Here is an 18,443-nt window from a genome sequence, read left to right as displayed (position 1 = left end):
AGAACATTTTGAAGTCTAGACATATTTTAATCAAGTTTAAATATGTTTAATCATGCTTCAATTAAGTTTTTCCAAAATTTAAACCGTAGGATATAAAGTTATAAAATGTTGATATATAATTCATCCTCACCCACATGCAAACGAAGAATCGTAATAAAAAGTTATATATAATATATTTGAATAAAAAATTACAACATTTAACAATATGAATAAATTAAAGTACATTGAATTCTATCATTTTTAATAAAATCAGTTATATAATATATTTTTAGATGCATAATGTTGTATGTGTTAAACAAATTATTTTATTAAAAACCACTATTAAAAAATTAAGTTATTAACCACGAATGAACTTGTGAATTTTGAATGCCAGTGATATTGGTTGACGAGCAGTGATGCTATAGATAAAATCTCATGATGTTGGATGATATTTCTTAAGATTTTAAATGCAAATCTACTTTAAGATTGGAAAAGAGAGTAAATTTTAAGTTTAAGTGATTTATTTATTTAAAATATCATTTACAAATTAGATTGATGAACTTATATATATTTATTAACTCACCTTTTTATTTACATTATTTTTGTCATACTGACTTCATATCTTATTCTATTACATTCACTAGACCTTAAAAAGGTTACATATTATGATTTGTTAAAGGTAATATTTTCAGGTTAATAAAGAAAAACATGTTTTGTTAGCCTCTTTCTCTAAACATTTATCAAGTCCACATGTGCCGAAAGCCTGCGAAGTTTAGTATAATTTGACTTATTACAATCTTAGTTGTTTAAATCACTCACGAGGCCAATGAACCATCTCAAGTACTACATGCCAGCCTGCATCCTACAATGCCTTCTAAGCTTTGAAATTAGAAAATCCAACACCTCCCATATTAGGCTTATAGAATATGTAATGATTAGCAGATATTATTTCGTAGCTGTATTCGAATGTTACTCTCATACGTTTGAGCATTGTAAAAAAGGAACATCTCACGCTATCATACTAACTTGGATGTTAAAGTGTTTGTATTAATACTATTTTCATCTTATTGGATCAATATAACCTTCTACAACTCTTAAAGCATGTTTAATGAATCAATGAGTTACAAAGACTCAGCTAAATCAAAGTATAATTTGTATAGAGTAAATATTTATTTTAAATAAAATAAAATTTGCTAGAATAAGTCGGTGTGGACTAACTATTTATTTTTTCTTTTTTTGTTTTGTTAAAAACAAACAGAGGTGTTTGTCTGATGTGTATTTTTGAAGCGAAAACATATTAAAGGGAAATCAAAATGCAAACAAATGAGCACATGCATTCTAGCATGAATTTAACAAGGCAAAAGGAAAAGTTACGAGTGAAATATAGAATTTTCGAGACTTCCATCCATATTTTGAATCCTAACTTAATTATCAAGTAGATTGAAAAGAAAAAGAACGTTAATTTTTTTAGGTCCTCAAGTTTATTCGTACGTGTTTTTTTTTCTCTTTTAATGAAAATCATAAAACCAGACAGAGAGGGAGAGAGAGAGATCATTGTTTCATGGAACGACACCAATTACCAAATGAAGATGGCTGATAAATGTTCAGTAGTTGTGTTTGCTCATCCAATTTTTTTCTGTTATATTTCAGTCATTTTAAGTGCCTCAATTTTGCCAACCAAATTGTACATAATAGCCTAAGGCATGAGTCCGACAGAATGAAAGCTAATAGCTGAAAATGAGCCACACGATGGAAATAGGTTCATTGCTGTATAAATTTATTTGAGTTTTATTATTCTTATAATATTCTTTTACAGTTCATATTTTTTTATCATATCACCTATTTTACTATACACTTTCTGAAAACTAAATGATTTATAGAATGATAAAATATTTCTGAGATTTAATTTCTAAAAGGTAAAAAATTATTTTTAAAATTAGTTTTTCAAAGTATAAAAATTGTTTCGTCTTCAGGGGAGGGTAAAAAACCAGAGAGAGAATCAGATTCGATAACAAATTAATAGAAACCGAAGGCAGAATGTTATTTTCATAGGAAAATTGCTAAATATACCTGACATCGAACAAGCAATAATAAGTTGATACATTAGATAGCAAAACAAAATATTAGTTTCCTATGTTTGGATGAATATTTATAAATTTAAATTAGATGGTCTTCTCTCCTCTGTTGGGCGGAAAAGATAGAAAGTGCTAAAAAAAAAGAAAGCGAAGAAGATTAGATGATTAATCGTAGTCCTAGGCGATTCCGTTACGTCACGATGAAACCGAAGGAGAAACAGATACGCTGTCGTTGCGACAAGAGAGAATTTACAGAAAGGAGGAGGGTATATTCGTCCTATTGAAAATAACCAAAGCTGAGCCTCACCCCTTAGCTGGCTGTTTTCTCTTTACTACTATTTAACAGTTAGCAGCATTCCCTAGGCAAAGCCGTCTAATTAATTAACTAATACTCCTACCCTGTTGTTATTGTCTCTATTTTTTTTTTTTTTTTGTTTTGGGTAAAATTGAAATTAAAATAGCAAGAGTAGAAGCAGCACAGCATAACCTCACTTTCTCTCTCTAACCTCTATCCATTTGGCTTCTGTTTTGAGCTGTTGGCATGCCTCCACCCAATTCCCCAAAAATACAAAGGGTACTCAAACTAAAACCAAAAGACAAAGCAAGAAAATTATAGAGAGAGAACAGAGTCATCGATCCTCTTTCACTCTTCTTCCCCTCTCCGCTCTTAATAGTAATGCGCACCTGAGAGAGAGAGAGAGAGAGAGAGAGTCCTCAGTTCTCGCCGGAAATGCATTGATTGCGGAACCTACTTCCAAAGCAGCAGAAAATGCGCCAACAACTTCTGTGTGATGATCAAAACCAAAGCGACGTCAAGAACAAAACCTCCGACGCAGAGAAGGCATCTCAGCCTCCGCCGGTGGTGGTAACCGGGCGTAGCCGGTCACAAGGCGGAAGCCGAAGAGTGACGCCAGCGGAAGAAGCTGATAGGACCGCAGAGAAGCTCTTACCCAACGGTGATATTTACATGGGGAGCTTCTCGGGTAGCGTACCCAACGGATCGGGGAAGTACCTGTGGAAGGATGGGTGCATGTACGAGGGTGATTGGAAGAAAGGAAAAGCTTCTGGAAAAGGCAAGTTCTCGTGGCCTTCGGGTGCTACCTACGAGGGCGATTTCAAATCGGGTCGAATGGAGGGATTCGGAACCTTCACCGGATCCGATGGCGACACTTACCGCGGCTCATGGAGCTCAGACAGGAAACACGGATACGGGCAGAAGCATTACGCCAACGGGGATTTCTACGAGGGGCCGTGGAAGCGGAACTTGCAGGAGGGGAAGGGGAGGTACGTGTGGAAGAACGGGAACGAGTACGTTGGGGATTGGAAGAACGGTGTTATTTGTGGGAAGGGTGAGCTTGTTTGGGCGAATGGGAATCGGTACGAGGGGCAATGGGAGAATGGGGTTCCTAAGGGTCAAGGGGTTTTCACTTGGCCTGATGGGAGTTCCTACGTTGGGTGCTGGAACAAGGACCTTAAGATGCACCTTCTCAATGGAACTTTCTACCCTAAGAATGGCTCTCTCTTGGGTGGTGATGATTTCACTGTCACAATGAGGAAGAGGTCTTCTGTGGACAGTGCTAGAGGGAGCGTCGCAGAGAAGAGTTTTCCCAAGATTTGTATATGGGAATCGGAGGGAGAAGCGGGTGATATAACTTGTGATATAATCGATAATGTGTCGTTGTTGTATAGGGATGGAATTGGGAGCGGGTCAGATCGGAAAGAGGTTAAGCAGTTTCACCGGAACCCTTGTTTTTCCGGTGAGGTGAAGAGGCCGGGACAAACTATATCTAAGGGCCATAAGAATTATGAGCTCATGCTTAATCTGCAACTGGGTATAAGGTAAATTTAAATCTGCTGCAATATTGGTGGAGTTGATTGTGTTCATTGCTGAGGGGGTTTGCTTTTGTGTTATTTTGTAGGTACTCTGTTGGGAAGGAAGCTTCCATAGCGCGAGAGCTTAAGCCTGGTGATTTTGATCCCAAGGAGAAGTTTTGGACAAGGTTCCCCGCTGAAGGATCCAAGATTACGCCACCACATCAGTCAGTGGAGTTTCGCTGGAAGGACTACTGCCCTATGGTTTTTAGGTATAACCTTTTTTCTATGTTTAGTTTTATGATTTTATACTATATAGACCCAATCGGTATATGTTTTTAGCCCTAACACTTCACTGATAATTGCTTATGTACGTTTTGGTTGTGTCCGGATTTCCTGGTGCGCAACCCTTGGAGAATACTGAAAAGTTTAATTGCATCTTTATCTGTCTTCTGCTTTTTGTTGATTGGATCCTATTTTGTATTTCAGACAATTGAGGAAGCTATTTCAGGTAGATCCTGCTGATTACATGTTAGCTATATGTGGGAATGATGCCCTCAGGGAGCTTTCGTCTCCCGGGAAAAGTGGAAGCTTCTTCTACTTGACCCAAGATGACAGATTTATGATAAAGACGGTGAAGAAATCCGAAGTCAAGGTTAAATATTCTGCTGTATTTCTCTTTTGTTAAATTTGAGAACTTTTTTCTTGTACAATAGTGTGCTAAGAATAAGTTCTAGAACTTGCGTCAGCAAACCGCATATATTGGCCAAGCTTAATGTTTCTATTTCTGCTAGGCGTAGATTCTGCTTTAAATCCCAATGGGTAGTTAAATTCCTTCTTATCTTTCACAGAGATGTGTTTTTGTGGAGTGGACTACCGCCGTTATAGTTTTGAAATTTGTAAATCAGTTGTTGATTTTTTCTTCTTCTATGAACTATGAAGTTCTCTTCAACTAGAAGTATTTGGCTTGGTGGTAGACATCTTTATTGACATTTAACTTTGGTGACCTAACTTTCAGGTGCTTCTTCGGATGCTTCGTAGTTATTACCAGCATGTTTCTCAGTATGAGAATTCACTTGTGACAAAATTCTACGGGGTACACTGTGTCAAACCAGTTGGAGGCCAAAAGGTATGTCTTCAAAGATAAGCAATTGCTGTTCTAGGCAGTTGGTCTAATCGTCTCAGTGCCTGAAAATTTGTTTACTGTTATTGAAATCCAGACTCGGTTCATTGTCATGGGAAATCTTTTCTGCTCAGAATATCCAATCCATAGACGATTTGACTTGAAAGGATCTTCACATGGCCGTACAACAGATAAGACCGCAGAAGAAATTGATGAAACTACAACCCTTAAGGACCTGGATCTCAATTTTGTGTTTCGCCTGCAAAGAAATTGGTTCAAGGATCTCATCAAGTAAGTTGGTTTGTGCGTTAACACTTTCATGGCTGCTATTTAGTGATGAAGTGTTGTGTGTATCTGTTGATTTTATCTTGTCTTGATATTATGTGCAGACAGATTGAGCGGGATTGTGAGTTCTTGGAAGCTGAAGGAATTATGGATTACAGTCTTTTAGTTGGCCTTCATTTTCGTGATGATTATACGTATGACAAAATGGGATTGTCGCCGTTTCTTTTGCGTAATGGTATTACTCTATATTTTACTTCAGTGCATGTTGTAGATAATGTTTATGCGACAGTACTAAAAGTTATTTTGTTGTTACCTCTTTTCAGGAAAGCACGATTCCTATCAGAGTGAGAAGTTCATGCGCTGTTATCGCTTCCTTGAAGCTGAGCTACAGGATAGGGATCGAGTTAAATCTGGCCAGTATGTGAAAACAATTCCCATTTCCTTATAAAATATTTTGATTTTAAATCCTTAGTCTAAGTGGGTAGGTACAAGGTATTTGTTGAATCAGTTTCTGTTCTCCATAAAGATATCCTAAGAAGACGTGTTCTTATGTTTAGTAAAACATTGCCATCCTAGTGAAAAATAGAAAACAGCCCGTTTTCCCTTGAAAGCCTAATATGTTGTTGGCCTGGTTTTTCAATGCTATAGTTGAGTTGACAGCATTTTAGATGCCTAATCTTTCTTCCGATTGTTGTATTGACGACGCCCATGACAATAAATGCATGTAGGTGAGCATAGAGCATTAAGCAACAGTTGTTATTTCTTTTGGTGGGGGGACATACAGATTGTGGTCCTAATTTTTTTATAAAGACTTTGGTGCGCTTAATTTAATATTGGCTCGGCAATAATTTCCTAGGGTCCAGGTTGATTGTTTCTCCTTAGATGTATTTTTCATACCTCCTCTGCATTTTTGTTCTTTCAGAATTTATCCTATATACTCGGTCTTATACCTATCTTTCTTGTTTCAGGAAATCGTTGATTAGATTAGGTGCCAATATGCCTGCGAGAGCCGAGCGCATGGTTCGAAGGAGTGACTTTGATCAATACACAACTGTTGGAATCAGCCATTTGACCCCTTATCGCACTGGGGAGACATACGATGTTGTTTTATATTTCGGGATTATCGACATTTTGCAAGATTATGATATCAGTAAGAAATTGGAGCATGCTTACAAGTCCTTACAGGTTGACCCTTCATCAATCTCTGCTGTTGATCCAAAGCTGTACTCGAAAAGGTTCCGGGATTTTGTGGGTAGAATATTTATTGAAGACCGGTAGCTGTAAGTAAAAACAAGGCTGAAATATTGTCATGAATCATGATGATTAAGGATATTGATCTGAATATTCAGAGAAAATAGCCGAAAGTTGAATCCATTGGTGGAGTGCTTGCAGTTGACTGTTTGATTCACGGCCCACTGTTTCTGTGGCTATGACGGAGAGAGCTCACCTGAATGCAGGTTGTTTTTGTGGCTGAATTTTGAAGATACAGCCATGATAATGAAGGCAGGGAGATCTTTGTACATGGAGGTTTATGGTGGAAATGATCTCTGTCTTTTTCTCTTGTTTTTCCCTTGATGAGGGTGGGGTTTGTGGATTTTTTGTGGTCAGCAAATAGGATATGAATATGATGTGAAAAAGGATAGATCGAAGAGTCATGAAAATGTTTCCCTGATATTGGATTCAAAATGCGTGGATGGTTTGGTAATAAAGTGTACAGTTCATATACAAAGGATAGATGGCGGAATTTTTTTTAAAAAAGGGTAATTTCTTGTATAGTTTGAGATATTTTGTGTCAAGGATGTGAAATGGAGGGGGGCCCAATGGCTCGTTGGGATTTCTCACCTCTCCCACACGACCCTAGTATAATAGAGTTCCATTATTTAAACATCAAAACATTAAATTAATACTATTGTATATGATATTATTTTTAATTATCTCTATATCGTTTTTTTTTTTTTTAGTATATCTCCAAAATATATTTTAAAATCCGAGAAGAACATATTTTGTTGTGTCAGTGATGTAAACCAAACATTTCCCTTTTAAATAAATTTGTCTCTAACCGGTGCTGATGAAAAATGTTTGAGGGGGAGGGTCGTTGGTTTAGCTTTTGCAGGGAAAGCGATGGCATTGGGCTGTGAGGTATGAAAAGCAGAGAAAGCACGAGAAAGATTCGCTAGCGTTTCTTGTTTTTCCTCTCATTTGGTTTACTTTCTCTCACTTTACACTGTTTCTCGCTGTCCTACTTTCTTTTTTTTAATTTGTACCCTCCTTTAAAACTTACAGAATTTTTTAGTTCATGTAGAAAATAAATAAATGCTTTATTGACTGTAACCTTAAACCTGGAGTGATTGTTCTTTTTTTTAAGAAAATTAAAAAACCGCAAGTTCATAAAACATTATTTTTTTAAAAATGTTCAAATAAATTATTCCTTGATAAAGCAATCATGTGGTTAATTCTGCCAGTGGCCAATAGTGATTTGTAGATAGAATATACGAACTAACTAATAAACTATAATCGATTCTGAGGAGTTGGGATGGAGAGGCAGTTATGTTATGTCAATGAATTACGAGAGTCGTGTAAGATGTGTCTGAATGAAGTTTGAAATTCGCTTGCAGAGGTCAAAGTCAGTGGCAGAGCATAAAGTTTATGCTTAATCTTATTTTTTTATTCCCTCTAACTCTAAGTAGTAGTATTTCGTAAAATAAGTATAACATTAGGAAAAAGAAAATAATACAAAGCACACGAGTTTAGGGTGGTGGTTGGAAGGTAATGGAGCTGCACCCCGTCTTAGTAGTAATATATATTTCTTCTAATCCTTATTTTATCACATTCTTTAATTCCTTTCTCTTTTTATTTTTTGTTAATTTTGTTTCCTTTAAATTTTACATGTATTTGTTGGGTATTTGAGAAGAATTGATTGAACTTAATTCCAAGACATCTAATGAAAGGAGGAGGAGGAGGAAGGAGGGATTGTCTTTTTGACCATGTTGTCTTGTTGGGAGATTCTATTGTCTGCTTGCTGAGACAGGAAGCAATCGGTGTACGTAATGTCACTGTGAGTAAGTGGGGCCCATTGGTGTGTGCGTCAAGTTCCACGATTGCCACCTCACCCTTCAATCGAAACGAAGGTGAGAGGTATTAGGAAACAGCAGTAAATATCCGTACACAACAAACCCGGAATTGGTTTCCCTTTGCACTTTTGCCTCAGCAGTGTAGTGTAGGACTATCCATCTGCATTTGAACCCAACTCATTAAATAATTACTGCTTACTACCAAAAGGAGATGCATTCTTAGTACCTTTGTTAATTTAATCTCCATCTGCATTTTTCCAGAATTAAAGAATCCCCAACAATGATTTACAACTTCCTTTCAACTTTCAATTCAACAGCATTTAAGATTTGTGTAGAGGTTAAATCCCAATACACCATTATTGAATGCATGCATTAATTTAATATTGACATAAAAATGCAAGTTGATTCCATGCCTCTCGACCTAGGATGCAGAAATCTTCTAGAAACTCATTATTTAAATGTATATACAAAGTTACCATAGCCCAAACTACAGGCTGTTGCACCCCCATCTCGTTTCTCCAGGATTTCCTTATGTCAATGACACGCCGCCTCTTTTTTTATTTATCAATTTTTTTTAATCAAAACATAGTATTTTACAAAAAAACTATTAAAATATAAAAAATTAAACTAAGAGTAAGAAAACTAAAATTTACTTAATTTTTTTCGTTTTAAAAAAATTTAAACAAAAATTAAAAATATATATTGTGAGCATTGTAACAGTGGAATTGCATCTATTTCCAAATGTGATTTGAATGACAACAAATAATTTTAATTTAGAAAAATATTTATGTTATTATTTAGATACTGTAATATTGTTTATCAATTAAAATTTAATTTTAAATATATAATATCATAAAAATTACTAAAGTAAAATTTTAATTATAATTAGTAAACTGCACCTAAATTATTTTCTTTGAGATTTTCGAGCAACTCCTGTTACCGTTTCTTTTCTCTAACTATTGATATTATTTATCAACGGCTGAATTTGTTCAAATGATGCATATTTCATCTTCTTTAAATGAAATCACGAATGTAAATTGTGTTGGTAAAAAATCACTGAAAAGTTATTTTATTATAGTGTGAATAAATTTTAATTTAAGTAAAATTTCTTTAGATAAAAATATACATGTAATTAATATAGATCCAAGCTATTGATGTTGTAACCGTGGACAGTCTTTTCTGCAATATTTAATTAAGTATGCTTGATTTTAAACTGTTTTCTTTTTAATTCAGTTACTTAACAAATAAGAAAAAGTTGTTTTATATAAATTATAATAATAAACAAATATGTTATTCAAATTAATATCTTTAAGAGAAATAAAAAAAATATAAAGAAATGTAATATTTATGCCTTAGAAATTTTTTATTTTGAAGGCACACGAACTTAAACAGAACAGAGCACGCCATGGCTGAGGAAGCTTTGGTCTTGGATATGGATACTCTCGTTTCGGTGCTTTGGAAATAGGAATTTAGAAGTTTTGGAACTTGAACAGCAAGCTCTATAAAGGTAAGCTAGATGGATTAACATTTTGGCCTACGAAGTAGTACTACTTTTATGTTCCTTCAAAGATATCCATCATTCTGTCATTCCTCACAATACCCAACCATTGCTGTGAACATTAATTCGTTCAAAGATATTCATCAATGGAGAGAATCATTCTGTCTCTGTAATTTACTTTTGACATCTACATGCCAAAACAATAATCGGGACCTTACATTTTATTCTTTATAATTTGTCTGTTTATTCACTTTTTACTATTAATTAAAATTATCAGATACGTGAATGATTTTCTTAAAGAAAGGATAAAGTGAAGTTAATTGTGAATAAGTACAGGTTCAGATTCATTATTATAGGAGGCAGGGAGGCACAACTACCCTATATAGTTTTCATTAACATTGGTACAATGTAGTTAGTAGCCACTTTTTGTCTACCTTCCACATTTAGCACAGCTTACAGCCTTAAAAAGTGAATATCGTGGCGTACCCAATTAAGGGTCACATTTCATTGAACTTTTGGTCGAATAAGTCTAAACCAGAAACATTCAAAACCATTTTTCGTTTCATTTGATAATTTGTTTGCCTATGCCGTGGAAATCTCAATAAGTGGAGGCATGCTTGTGGGTATAATCGAAATACTTTGGTATTATGAATGACATGGACACCCAAATGAAGATAGAACTCATATGTCCTTGCCATGCATGCACGAATCTCTTTCAAGTTCTCCATTTTACATCCAATATATTTATACAAAATCCGTCAACGTGCTATTGCATGTATATAAAATAATTTATGATTTTGTCTTTTTTTCTTCTTTTTTTCAAGTTTATCCTTATACGCTTAGGAGTTGCCTACAGAGTAATATAAAATGTAGCCAACGTTACGACACATGTTGGTATATGTCAATTACAATAATACTATATCCCATCCTTCATTGAACTATTTACATTGCTTTTATATATATATATATATATTCTAATTACTTTAATGGAAACTTCGGTTTGCGCTAATGTCTTAATTTATATACGCTGTTCAGTTAGAAAATCTTTTAAAATGTAAGGGTTATAAGAAAAAGCGTTATTCCGAAATTCCCGGTTTATGTGTGTGTTCTTGAAAGCCAAATTTTTTATGTTCATAAGTCCCCCGTCATGATTTCTCACTGAATCCACTAATATATCCTCTTCAACGGAATAATAATCTAGGTCCCACCTTCAACGTGTATTTTAAGATATTAACAAATATATATATATATATATATATTAAATTTTTTAAATAGTAAAAATTTTGAGATAAATTAAAATATTTAAAGGGACCATAAAGTATATAAAAATAAACCATATGGAACGCAAAGTAGGTAGGTAAGTTGGATTGATATGTAATAAGTTTAAAAATTTCTTTACTATTTTATATATTTTTAAAAATTTAATTTTTAATTCTTTTGGTGTAGAAAACATGTATTTTTTTATTAGAAGTCGAATAAAATCACCGTGATCACAATTTTTAGTCTTTAGTAAACTATAATTAATTAAAAAAACTGTGTCAACTTTTTTTTATCATTTATGATTTTTTTTAAAAAAGTAATGACTAAAGTCAATGAATTAGCAAGTCAGTAATTCATTGCTGCCCAAACCTTCAAAGTAAGTAATATTTTTTTAACACGAGTTTAAAGATTGATAATAAAATTTTATTAAAAATTATAATATTTAATAATATTAAATTATATAATAAAATTTATTATATATAATATTTAACAAGACACTCATTCATTTTTTATACAAGAGGATATATTTGTATTTAATATATAAATTATCAATTTAATCATTTATTATTATGAGTATTTTCTAAAATATTATAAATTTATTATATCTTTTCAATCACACATTAAAAATATTTATTGGGTGGCCGCCACATGTCGGGAAAAAGGCATAATCATTTGGAACGAGGCTAGTAATGAGGGGAAGAAGGCACTTCTCCAATCTCCATAGCCATAATAATTGCTTATAGAGATGGTCATTACTGTTCATATACTTCCTCTACCTACCCAAGATAGGAAAAAAGGCTTCAACTTCAACCCAATTATAGTGTCCCAAGTTTCCAACCCTATGCTCCATTAATAAAAATGTACATTTTATTGCTGCAACCCTTACTTTTATGATCATGAGCTTCAATGGGTGGGCAGAAGAACATTAGGCATGCATGCATTCATCCTCTTCAAACTGTTACTGCTAAAAGCATCTCATCGCTTCATCTTATTTTAATTTTTATGTATCTATTAAAAGGATTTTTTTTAAAGAAATAAAATTTCTGTTTGATATTATTATACTTTAAATAAATTAATCTTTAATTGTTAACTCAAAAATAAGTTTAATATACACACAATTTTTTATTTAACTAATCAAAACAATGGTTACGGGGTGATGCTAATAAGTGTAAAACGTTTAATCACGATGGTAAATGATATTCAATATCTTAAGCGTATTATTTTAAAAATTAATAGAACAATTTTTTATTAAAAGTATTATTAATACACGTTTATTATAATTTTTAGTACTTTCTCGACATAGTTTTTAGTAAGAATTATTTTTAACTTGTATAAAACTGTATATCATAAGTTAAGTATAATAAATTTTTATTAAAAATTAAAGCATTTACTAATATTAGAGTACATATACGCGCGCGCATATATATATATACGAAAGGTAATTTTACTTAAATTAAAACATTTACATGCTAAAATTAATTCTCTTTAAAAATTATTTTCACACAATTTTTTATTATCTTGAAACTTTGCTTAACACACTCGATTAGATTTTTCTAAAACAATAAATAATTTTGTTTTTGTTTTTCAACATCAGTCATATGTAATATTTAGTTTTTTAATATTTTTTAATTACTTTTAGATTCTTTATGTATTATTTTTCTGTTAGTATTCCATGATAAACGAATAAAGAGATAAAAAATTCAAAGATTAACATTTTATTTATTAGAAACCTAAAATATTACTAAAGTGAGACTTTATTTTAAATTTCTTAATCACATTTTTCGATAGTTAGTAAAACCATTTCAATTAAATTGATTTAAAAAATTAATTTTGTTTAAAAATAAAATTTTAAAATTAATATAACTTTTTTATTTGCATAGTAATATATGTATATATCTTCACGGATTACAAATATAGCTAATTGATCTATCATATAAGTTCACACTTCTTAAAACCACACTCAGAAACCTTTATTCATTTCCTAATCAAAGAAAACTGCAGAGAACTATTTGATACATATGAAGAGATCGTTATCAATGAGATGTATACTTTTTAGGCAAATACTTAACTACACCAATTAAAGAATAAAAAATAGAAAAAACATTAAAAATAATATTAATATGCTTTATTCTATAATTTTAATATAATTTAACATAATTTTCAATAAAATATTTATATCTTCAATTCTTTAATTAGTATCTTAAGGAGAATATATATTTCTATTCATAACTTCTGTTGTGTTATTCATTTTTCATCCCTATCTTCTCCCTCAATCGTGCTTATCTTCTGACTTCTGTGATGGAGTTGAATTTACATCCGCCACTTTTGTGAGGTTAGTTTCGATTAACTTAACCGTGCTGAGTCTGTGAGTTGAAAGTTCTCTTCCACCTAATTGCAAGAAGCAAGTGATGGAAATGAGTGTGAATGATAATAAAAATGCTCGTGCATGTAACAAAAGCCACCATTGTCAAGTTATGTATTCAACCAAATAGTGGCGTACATTGCCAAATTAAATCTTTATGGATACGGAGAAGTTATTTTAGGCTTTGAGGCTTCTCTACTAAGTTTACTGTCTCAATCTGAAAGGATAATAATTAAGAGATGTGCTAGTGATCTTCAAAGACCAATCTCAAACCGAACATGAGGTTCCAATAGAGGGGACAATCTTCGGCAACACGTTCTTGTGTTTTACCTTCCATTTTGATATTGGGTGCACTAGAAACTAATGTGAAAGAGTTGAGCCCCTCCAATTCATGTAGAAACAATTAAATAATATAAGTTTTCATTATGTTGTCTAAGGGATTAGGAAAAGAAGTATCATCTAAAATATAATATGATTACTCTATTCTTTCATCACATAAATTAGGCAAAAATAGCTGCCAAACTCTCGGACCCATGCACTTTTTCCTTTCTGAAAAATGTCAAAATCATACACCATATTCTTCTTAGCAAAATTGTTTGTTTGTTTCTCTCTTTTTCTTCTAGGGGCCTGCCAAGGCTCCGATACCTTTTACAACGCCACCTCAGACCTTAATTCTCAATTTGTATAACCATAGAACAGAAAATCAAAGCTTCAATATAGTGATAATATTAGCCTTTGGCTGATGTCAATGTGACGACTTGTATATATAGGGTCTATAATTTAGGTAAGTGTTGACTTTGATTCGAATTTGAAGACCAATTTTGACTAAAATTCCAAGTACCCAGTAAAGGAATCGTTCTGTATAGATAATGGTCGCCACTATAGGCAAACAATGCTAGACAAATAGATAAGGGGGTGAGTGAAAGCAATAGGAAGGTGCATTTTTCCTGGTTTAAATCGCGTGAAAGGTAAGGCAATTAAGTAGGGCATATACACAGATAATGTTCCATAAACTTGGCTGGCCCTGCCATTTGTTGTTTTAGGTGAAGTGGAACTCCTTTTTAAAGATTTTATAAGATGCATGTTCTAAGTGCCCTACCACATGGATGCTAATCAAGTAGAATGTCACATAATTAATAAGAATCTACAATTTATTTCTTATAATGACTATTTCCGAAGAATCATATATTTTCTGAGAAATGGGAGATTCCCATATTGACCAAATGGGGGAGAAATTTTAGATTGTTTAATTTTTCACCTCTTGCCAGAGATGAAGCCGTAACGAAGCTGAAATTATGCAAAAAGTTAGAAAATATGCATCAATGGAAATTTATGAAATAAAACCGAAGGCATTATTCTCAAAGCATAACCGCTCTGGAATATAATTTGGGCTTTGAGATTCAATATTAATGTGGGAGCATCACTTTCGTTGGAAATGAATGGGTTGAAAATTCAGACAAAAAAAAGTAGAAAATAATGATAGTAAAAAAAAATTAGCCCCGAAAATAAATGAATGCTCCAATGCCAAAAATGTGCTTCGTTTTTCATTCCTCTGTTTTAACTCTTTTCTTTTGAGGGTTTCGTGTTTTTTTTTTTTTTTGGGTGGAGTGTTGATTTTTGACAGATATGTATATATCAAAGTGAAGTACAGATTTGTTTTTCATTAGTTGAGGTCCCCTGTGTGGCAGTCATTATCGAACCAGAAAGAGGCCCTTCATTAAAATGTACACCATAAAAAAAAAAAACATATGCACTTAAAAGTAGACAAGGAATGTCATGAGTAAGGTCTCTCAATCCGAGTACAAAAGAACCCCACTATAGCACATAAAATAGTTGTGATTTTATGTCAACCAAAATAATAATTGACACATTGTCCACACTCTCTCGTGGGATGTTTAGTTTGTGCCCACATGTTTTTGGGTCTAATATATTTCCTCAATATGTGATCATGCTTGATTTTAAGCTTTTGGGACAGAAACAGGATCAAATCAATAGTATTTTGATGTATACCGCATCACAAGATTGGTACTATTATTATTATTATATATTAGATTTTTAACCCTTTACCGGGCAAGCTGTTTGTGGTCCTTTGAGTAGTTGAGAACAATGGGCTGAAAGTGAGTTGTGAGCCCCTTGAGACTATACTATACAGATTGTTTTAACAACGACAATTCCTGTTGACCAAAAAATGTAATTTTTTGGTCCAAGAAAACAATGACAACTCATAACTGAGTTCATGCAAATGAGTTGGGCATCAGCAAAAATGTTAGACATCCATTTACCTTAAAGGAGAATCATGGCCCAGTAATTAAAATACAGATGAAAATATAAACAAAGATAAGGAGCAATCTTTTCGACCAAAAACAAAGACACAAAAGATAAGGAGCAAACACAAATCTTTTCGAGAAAAATAAACACACAATCTTGAGTCTTCGACACAACAACATCAGTATAGTTGTAGTAAAACTAATCAATGTAAATATAGACAGATACCAATACCTGCAGGAATAAACAAAGAATGAAAAAAGCTGCAAAATATCCTGACGATATTTTCATAAGTTATAAGAGACAAAGATGAAACATATTTCAAAACATTAATCAATTCCATTTACTTTCGACCGTATAGCTTCATTTTGGACGAATAGGTGTGCATTGGATGATTAATTATTTTACATAAAACCTTAAACAAATAAATAATTATTTCTATAATTATAGTTTTGCACCAGTGAATTTCTGAAGAAAAAAATTAATTTTAGATGAAAGTTAACCTAATCCTCAATTTTAAAAAACCTGGAGCGGAGTATTTCTTTATTTTAACGACGGCACGTGTGAAGACCAAGTAGAATGAGTGTATCTTATTTAGCTAATCAAAGTGTTGGTTACCTTTATTTTCACTTCTGTATTGCCTTGGGCCCTGGGTTTTTGGGCTTCTGTTGCTCTTTCAATGGAATCTGATGACAAAAATATAGGAAGCCTCTATATCTGATTTGACTATGAGATCGGGATGGAAATTTTCTCTAAACTCTTATCTCATTTCTGCTCTCCCTGCCCATAAGACCCTTATAGGCTTTCTATAAGGCCCATTTCAGCGATGGATCTTCCTTTTAAAGAGGATTTTCCCTATTACATTTTTTGGCTGATTGCATGCAAGGATTAAAGTGAGTCGATCCTTGTGTCTTGAGCCTATAATAGCTTGGTATTTAAGCGTATTAGTCTGCATAGTTATTAAGGTCAAAGCAGTCTTCGCCGTGATCTTATCATTGAAATTGTGTTAAGGTGAGAATAACCAAACAGGCTCTAAGCCCATATATGCATGAGAAGAGAGAGAGATTATTACTCCTATTAATTAAACCAGATATGGGTAGGGTATCTTACCCGTTTTCATACCTGAATTTTATCTGTAATTATCTCATTTCGATTCTTATCTTGGATACCTAAATCTTCATATCCATACCTGTTACCTCTATTTGTATGAACTAAAATACAATTTTCCCTAATATTTTTTTATAAAATAATAAAGCATAAACATCGATATAAAATAGTGCTTTTTAAAAATATTTTAAATAAAATCAATCATCTAAAGTTAAATAAAATGAAATAAAACACTAAATTATGATATAATGAGTTTTGCTTGTTAGTACAAAAATTTTGCATGAAATAGTGATGAAACGTACGTGGCTTCATTTTAATTGATAACACTTCAGTTAAGAAAATATAAAACAAAATGAGTATTTGACGGAAATTACGGTGGATCGTTTATTTGCAGTTTTGTGAAATTCATTCCGTACTATTTAGAACTTCCCATATAATATATATATACAAATTAATTTCAAAATTAATTTTTTGAAACTTTAGTTTATGTATGTGTATATGCACGTTTTACTCATTTTCAAACCCAAACTCGTTAAACAAATATTTATCCTATTCATTATGAATAGTTTTTGCAAATACCCAGCAAATATAGGATTCATTATCATTCCGATTTATCATCCCTTATACTTACCAGCTCTGTACTGTACATTACCGGCTTCTTTGTTACAACGTTTGTAACGGAGTTTATGCAAAGTGAGTTTTTTACTTCGCTTTGAGAAATTTAGATTGCACGGATTTTTAACAAAAAAGTGATCTCCGCTATATTTAAAAAAAAAAAAAAGAGCATCTCCATAGTTTTCTACTAAATTATTGCTTGAATTATTTTCTTAGTTTCTTGAAAATACCTAGTTTATTTTAGCCAGATTGAAACCACTGAAATGGAATGAGACACTCCCATCTAATCTACAGACCAAAGCCCAATGGTTCTCGTATTACCATTGATGTCAAGGCTTGACAGAGACAGAGAAGTAAATTTGAGGAAATAGAATGAATCATAAATATTGGCCAAAAAAAAAAGAGAACGAATCATGAACTAATTTCTTGAATTCGGATTGGTCAATTTGGTTTTACAGGACCCGTGCCGGTAAACATGTCATGATTTGATTCATTTCATCAGTTACCAGTTGCAGGCGTTAAATAAATTAGTAAATATGTTTATTTTGACCTAGAAATGATTCATTCAATATTTGTATCTTAATTTAAAGAATGACCCGTCCTAAGACTGTCCTGCACTCTACAAAGTGGAAATGGCTTGTTTAATTTGTTGTATATCTCTGCAAAGTATTCAACAGGTCACAAAAAAGTCTATGTTGGTGACATCACCAGTTCACTAGCTACAATTTCTGCCAACACGACCAATTCTTTAAGCTATTTATTAGTTTATGTACACGATTGAACACAACATCACAGTTGATGGCATGAATAGAGTGCAGTATAATAATATTTCAGTATAAAAATAAATTAACCAACCAGCATATGATTGGTGAATAGTCTAACAGGGCCAGTAATTATGCTCTTTGGATGTTCAATAAAAAAATCAGTGGACATGAAAACAACTGAGCAACGTGAAGTTATGCAAGGAGTTACAAAAACTGCACTGATATCG

The 18,443-nt window shown here is 32.8% G+C and overlaps 1 protein-coding gene across 1 annotated transcript; it reads left to right on the top strand.

The window, feature by feature from the left end:
- Positions 1-2,419: 2,419 nt before the first annotated feature.
- Positions 2,420-7,203, top strand: LOC113867144 (phosphatidylinositol 4-phosphate 5-kinase 1). The gene is made up of 8 exons (XM_027502216.1): positions 2,420-3,893; positions 3,974-4,138; positions 4,356-4,521; positions 4,885-4,995; positions 5,087-5,280; positions 5,379-5,509; positions 5,598-5,691; positions 6,243-7,203. The coding sequence occupies exons 1-8, from the start codon at positions 2,824-2,826 to the stop codon at positions 6,550-6,552; spliced, it is 2,241 nt and encodes a 746-aa protein (XP_027358017.1). The 5' UTR covers positions 2,420-2,823; the 3' UTR covers positions 6,553-7,203.
- The last annotated feature ends 11,240 nt before the right edge of the window (positions 7,204-18,443 follow it).

The sequence above is a fragment of the Abrus precatorius genome, unplaced genomic scaffold, assembly GCF_003935025.1.
Source record: "Abrus precatorius isolate BTA unplaced genomic scaffold, Abrus_2018 Scaffold10, whole genome shotgun sequence".
Classification (NCBI taxonomy): domain Eukaryota; kingdom Viridiplantae; phylum Streptophyta; class Magnoliopsida; order Fabales; family Fabaceae; genus Abrus; species Abrus precatorius.
Note: the sequence above shows the minus strand (reverse complement) of the source record. Positions and strands in the feature narration are given on the sequence as shown.

Bases quoted from the DNA above. Each gene is read 5' to 3' on its own strand.
- LOC113867144 (XM_027502216.1), top strand. From the start codon at position 2,824: ATGCGCCAACAACTTCTGTGTGATGATCAAAACCAAAGCGACGTCAAG. The intron at 4,996-5,086 runs GTATGTCTTCAA...ATTGAAATCCAG, and splicing joins AACCAGTTGGAGGCCAAAAG to ACTCGGTTCATTGTCATGGG. The intron at 5,281-5,378 runs GTAAGTTGGTTT...TATTATGTGCAG, and splicing joins TGGTTCAAGGATCTCATCAA to ACAGATTGAGCGGGATTGTG.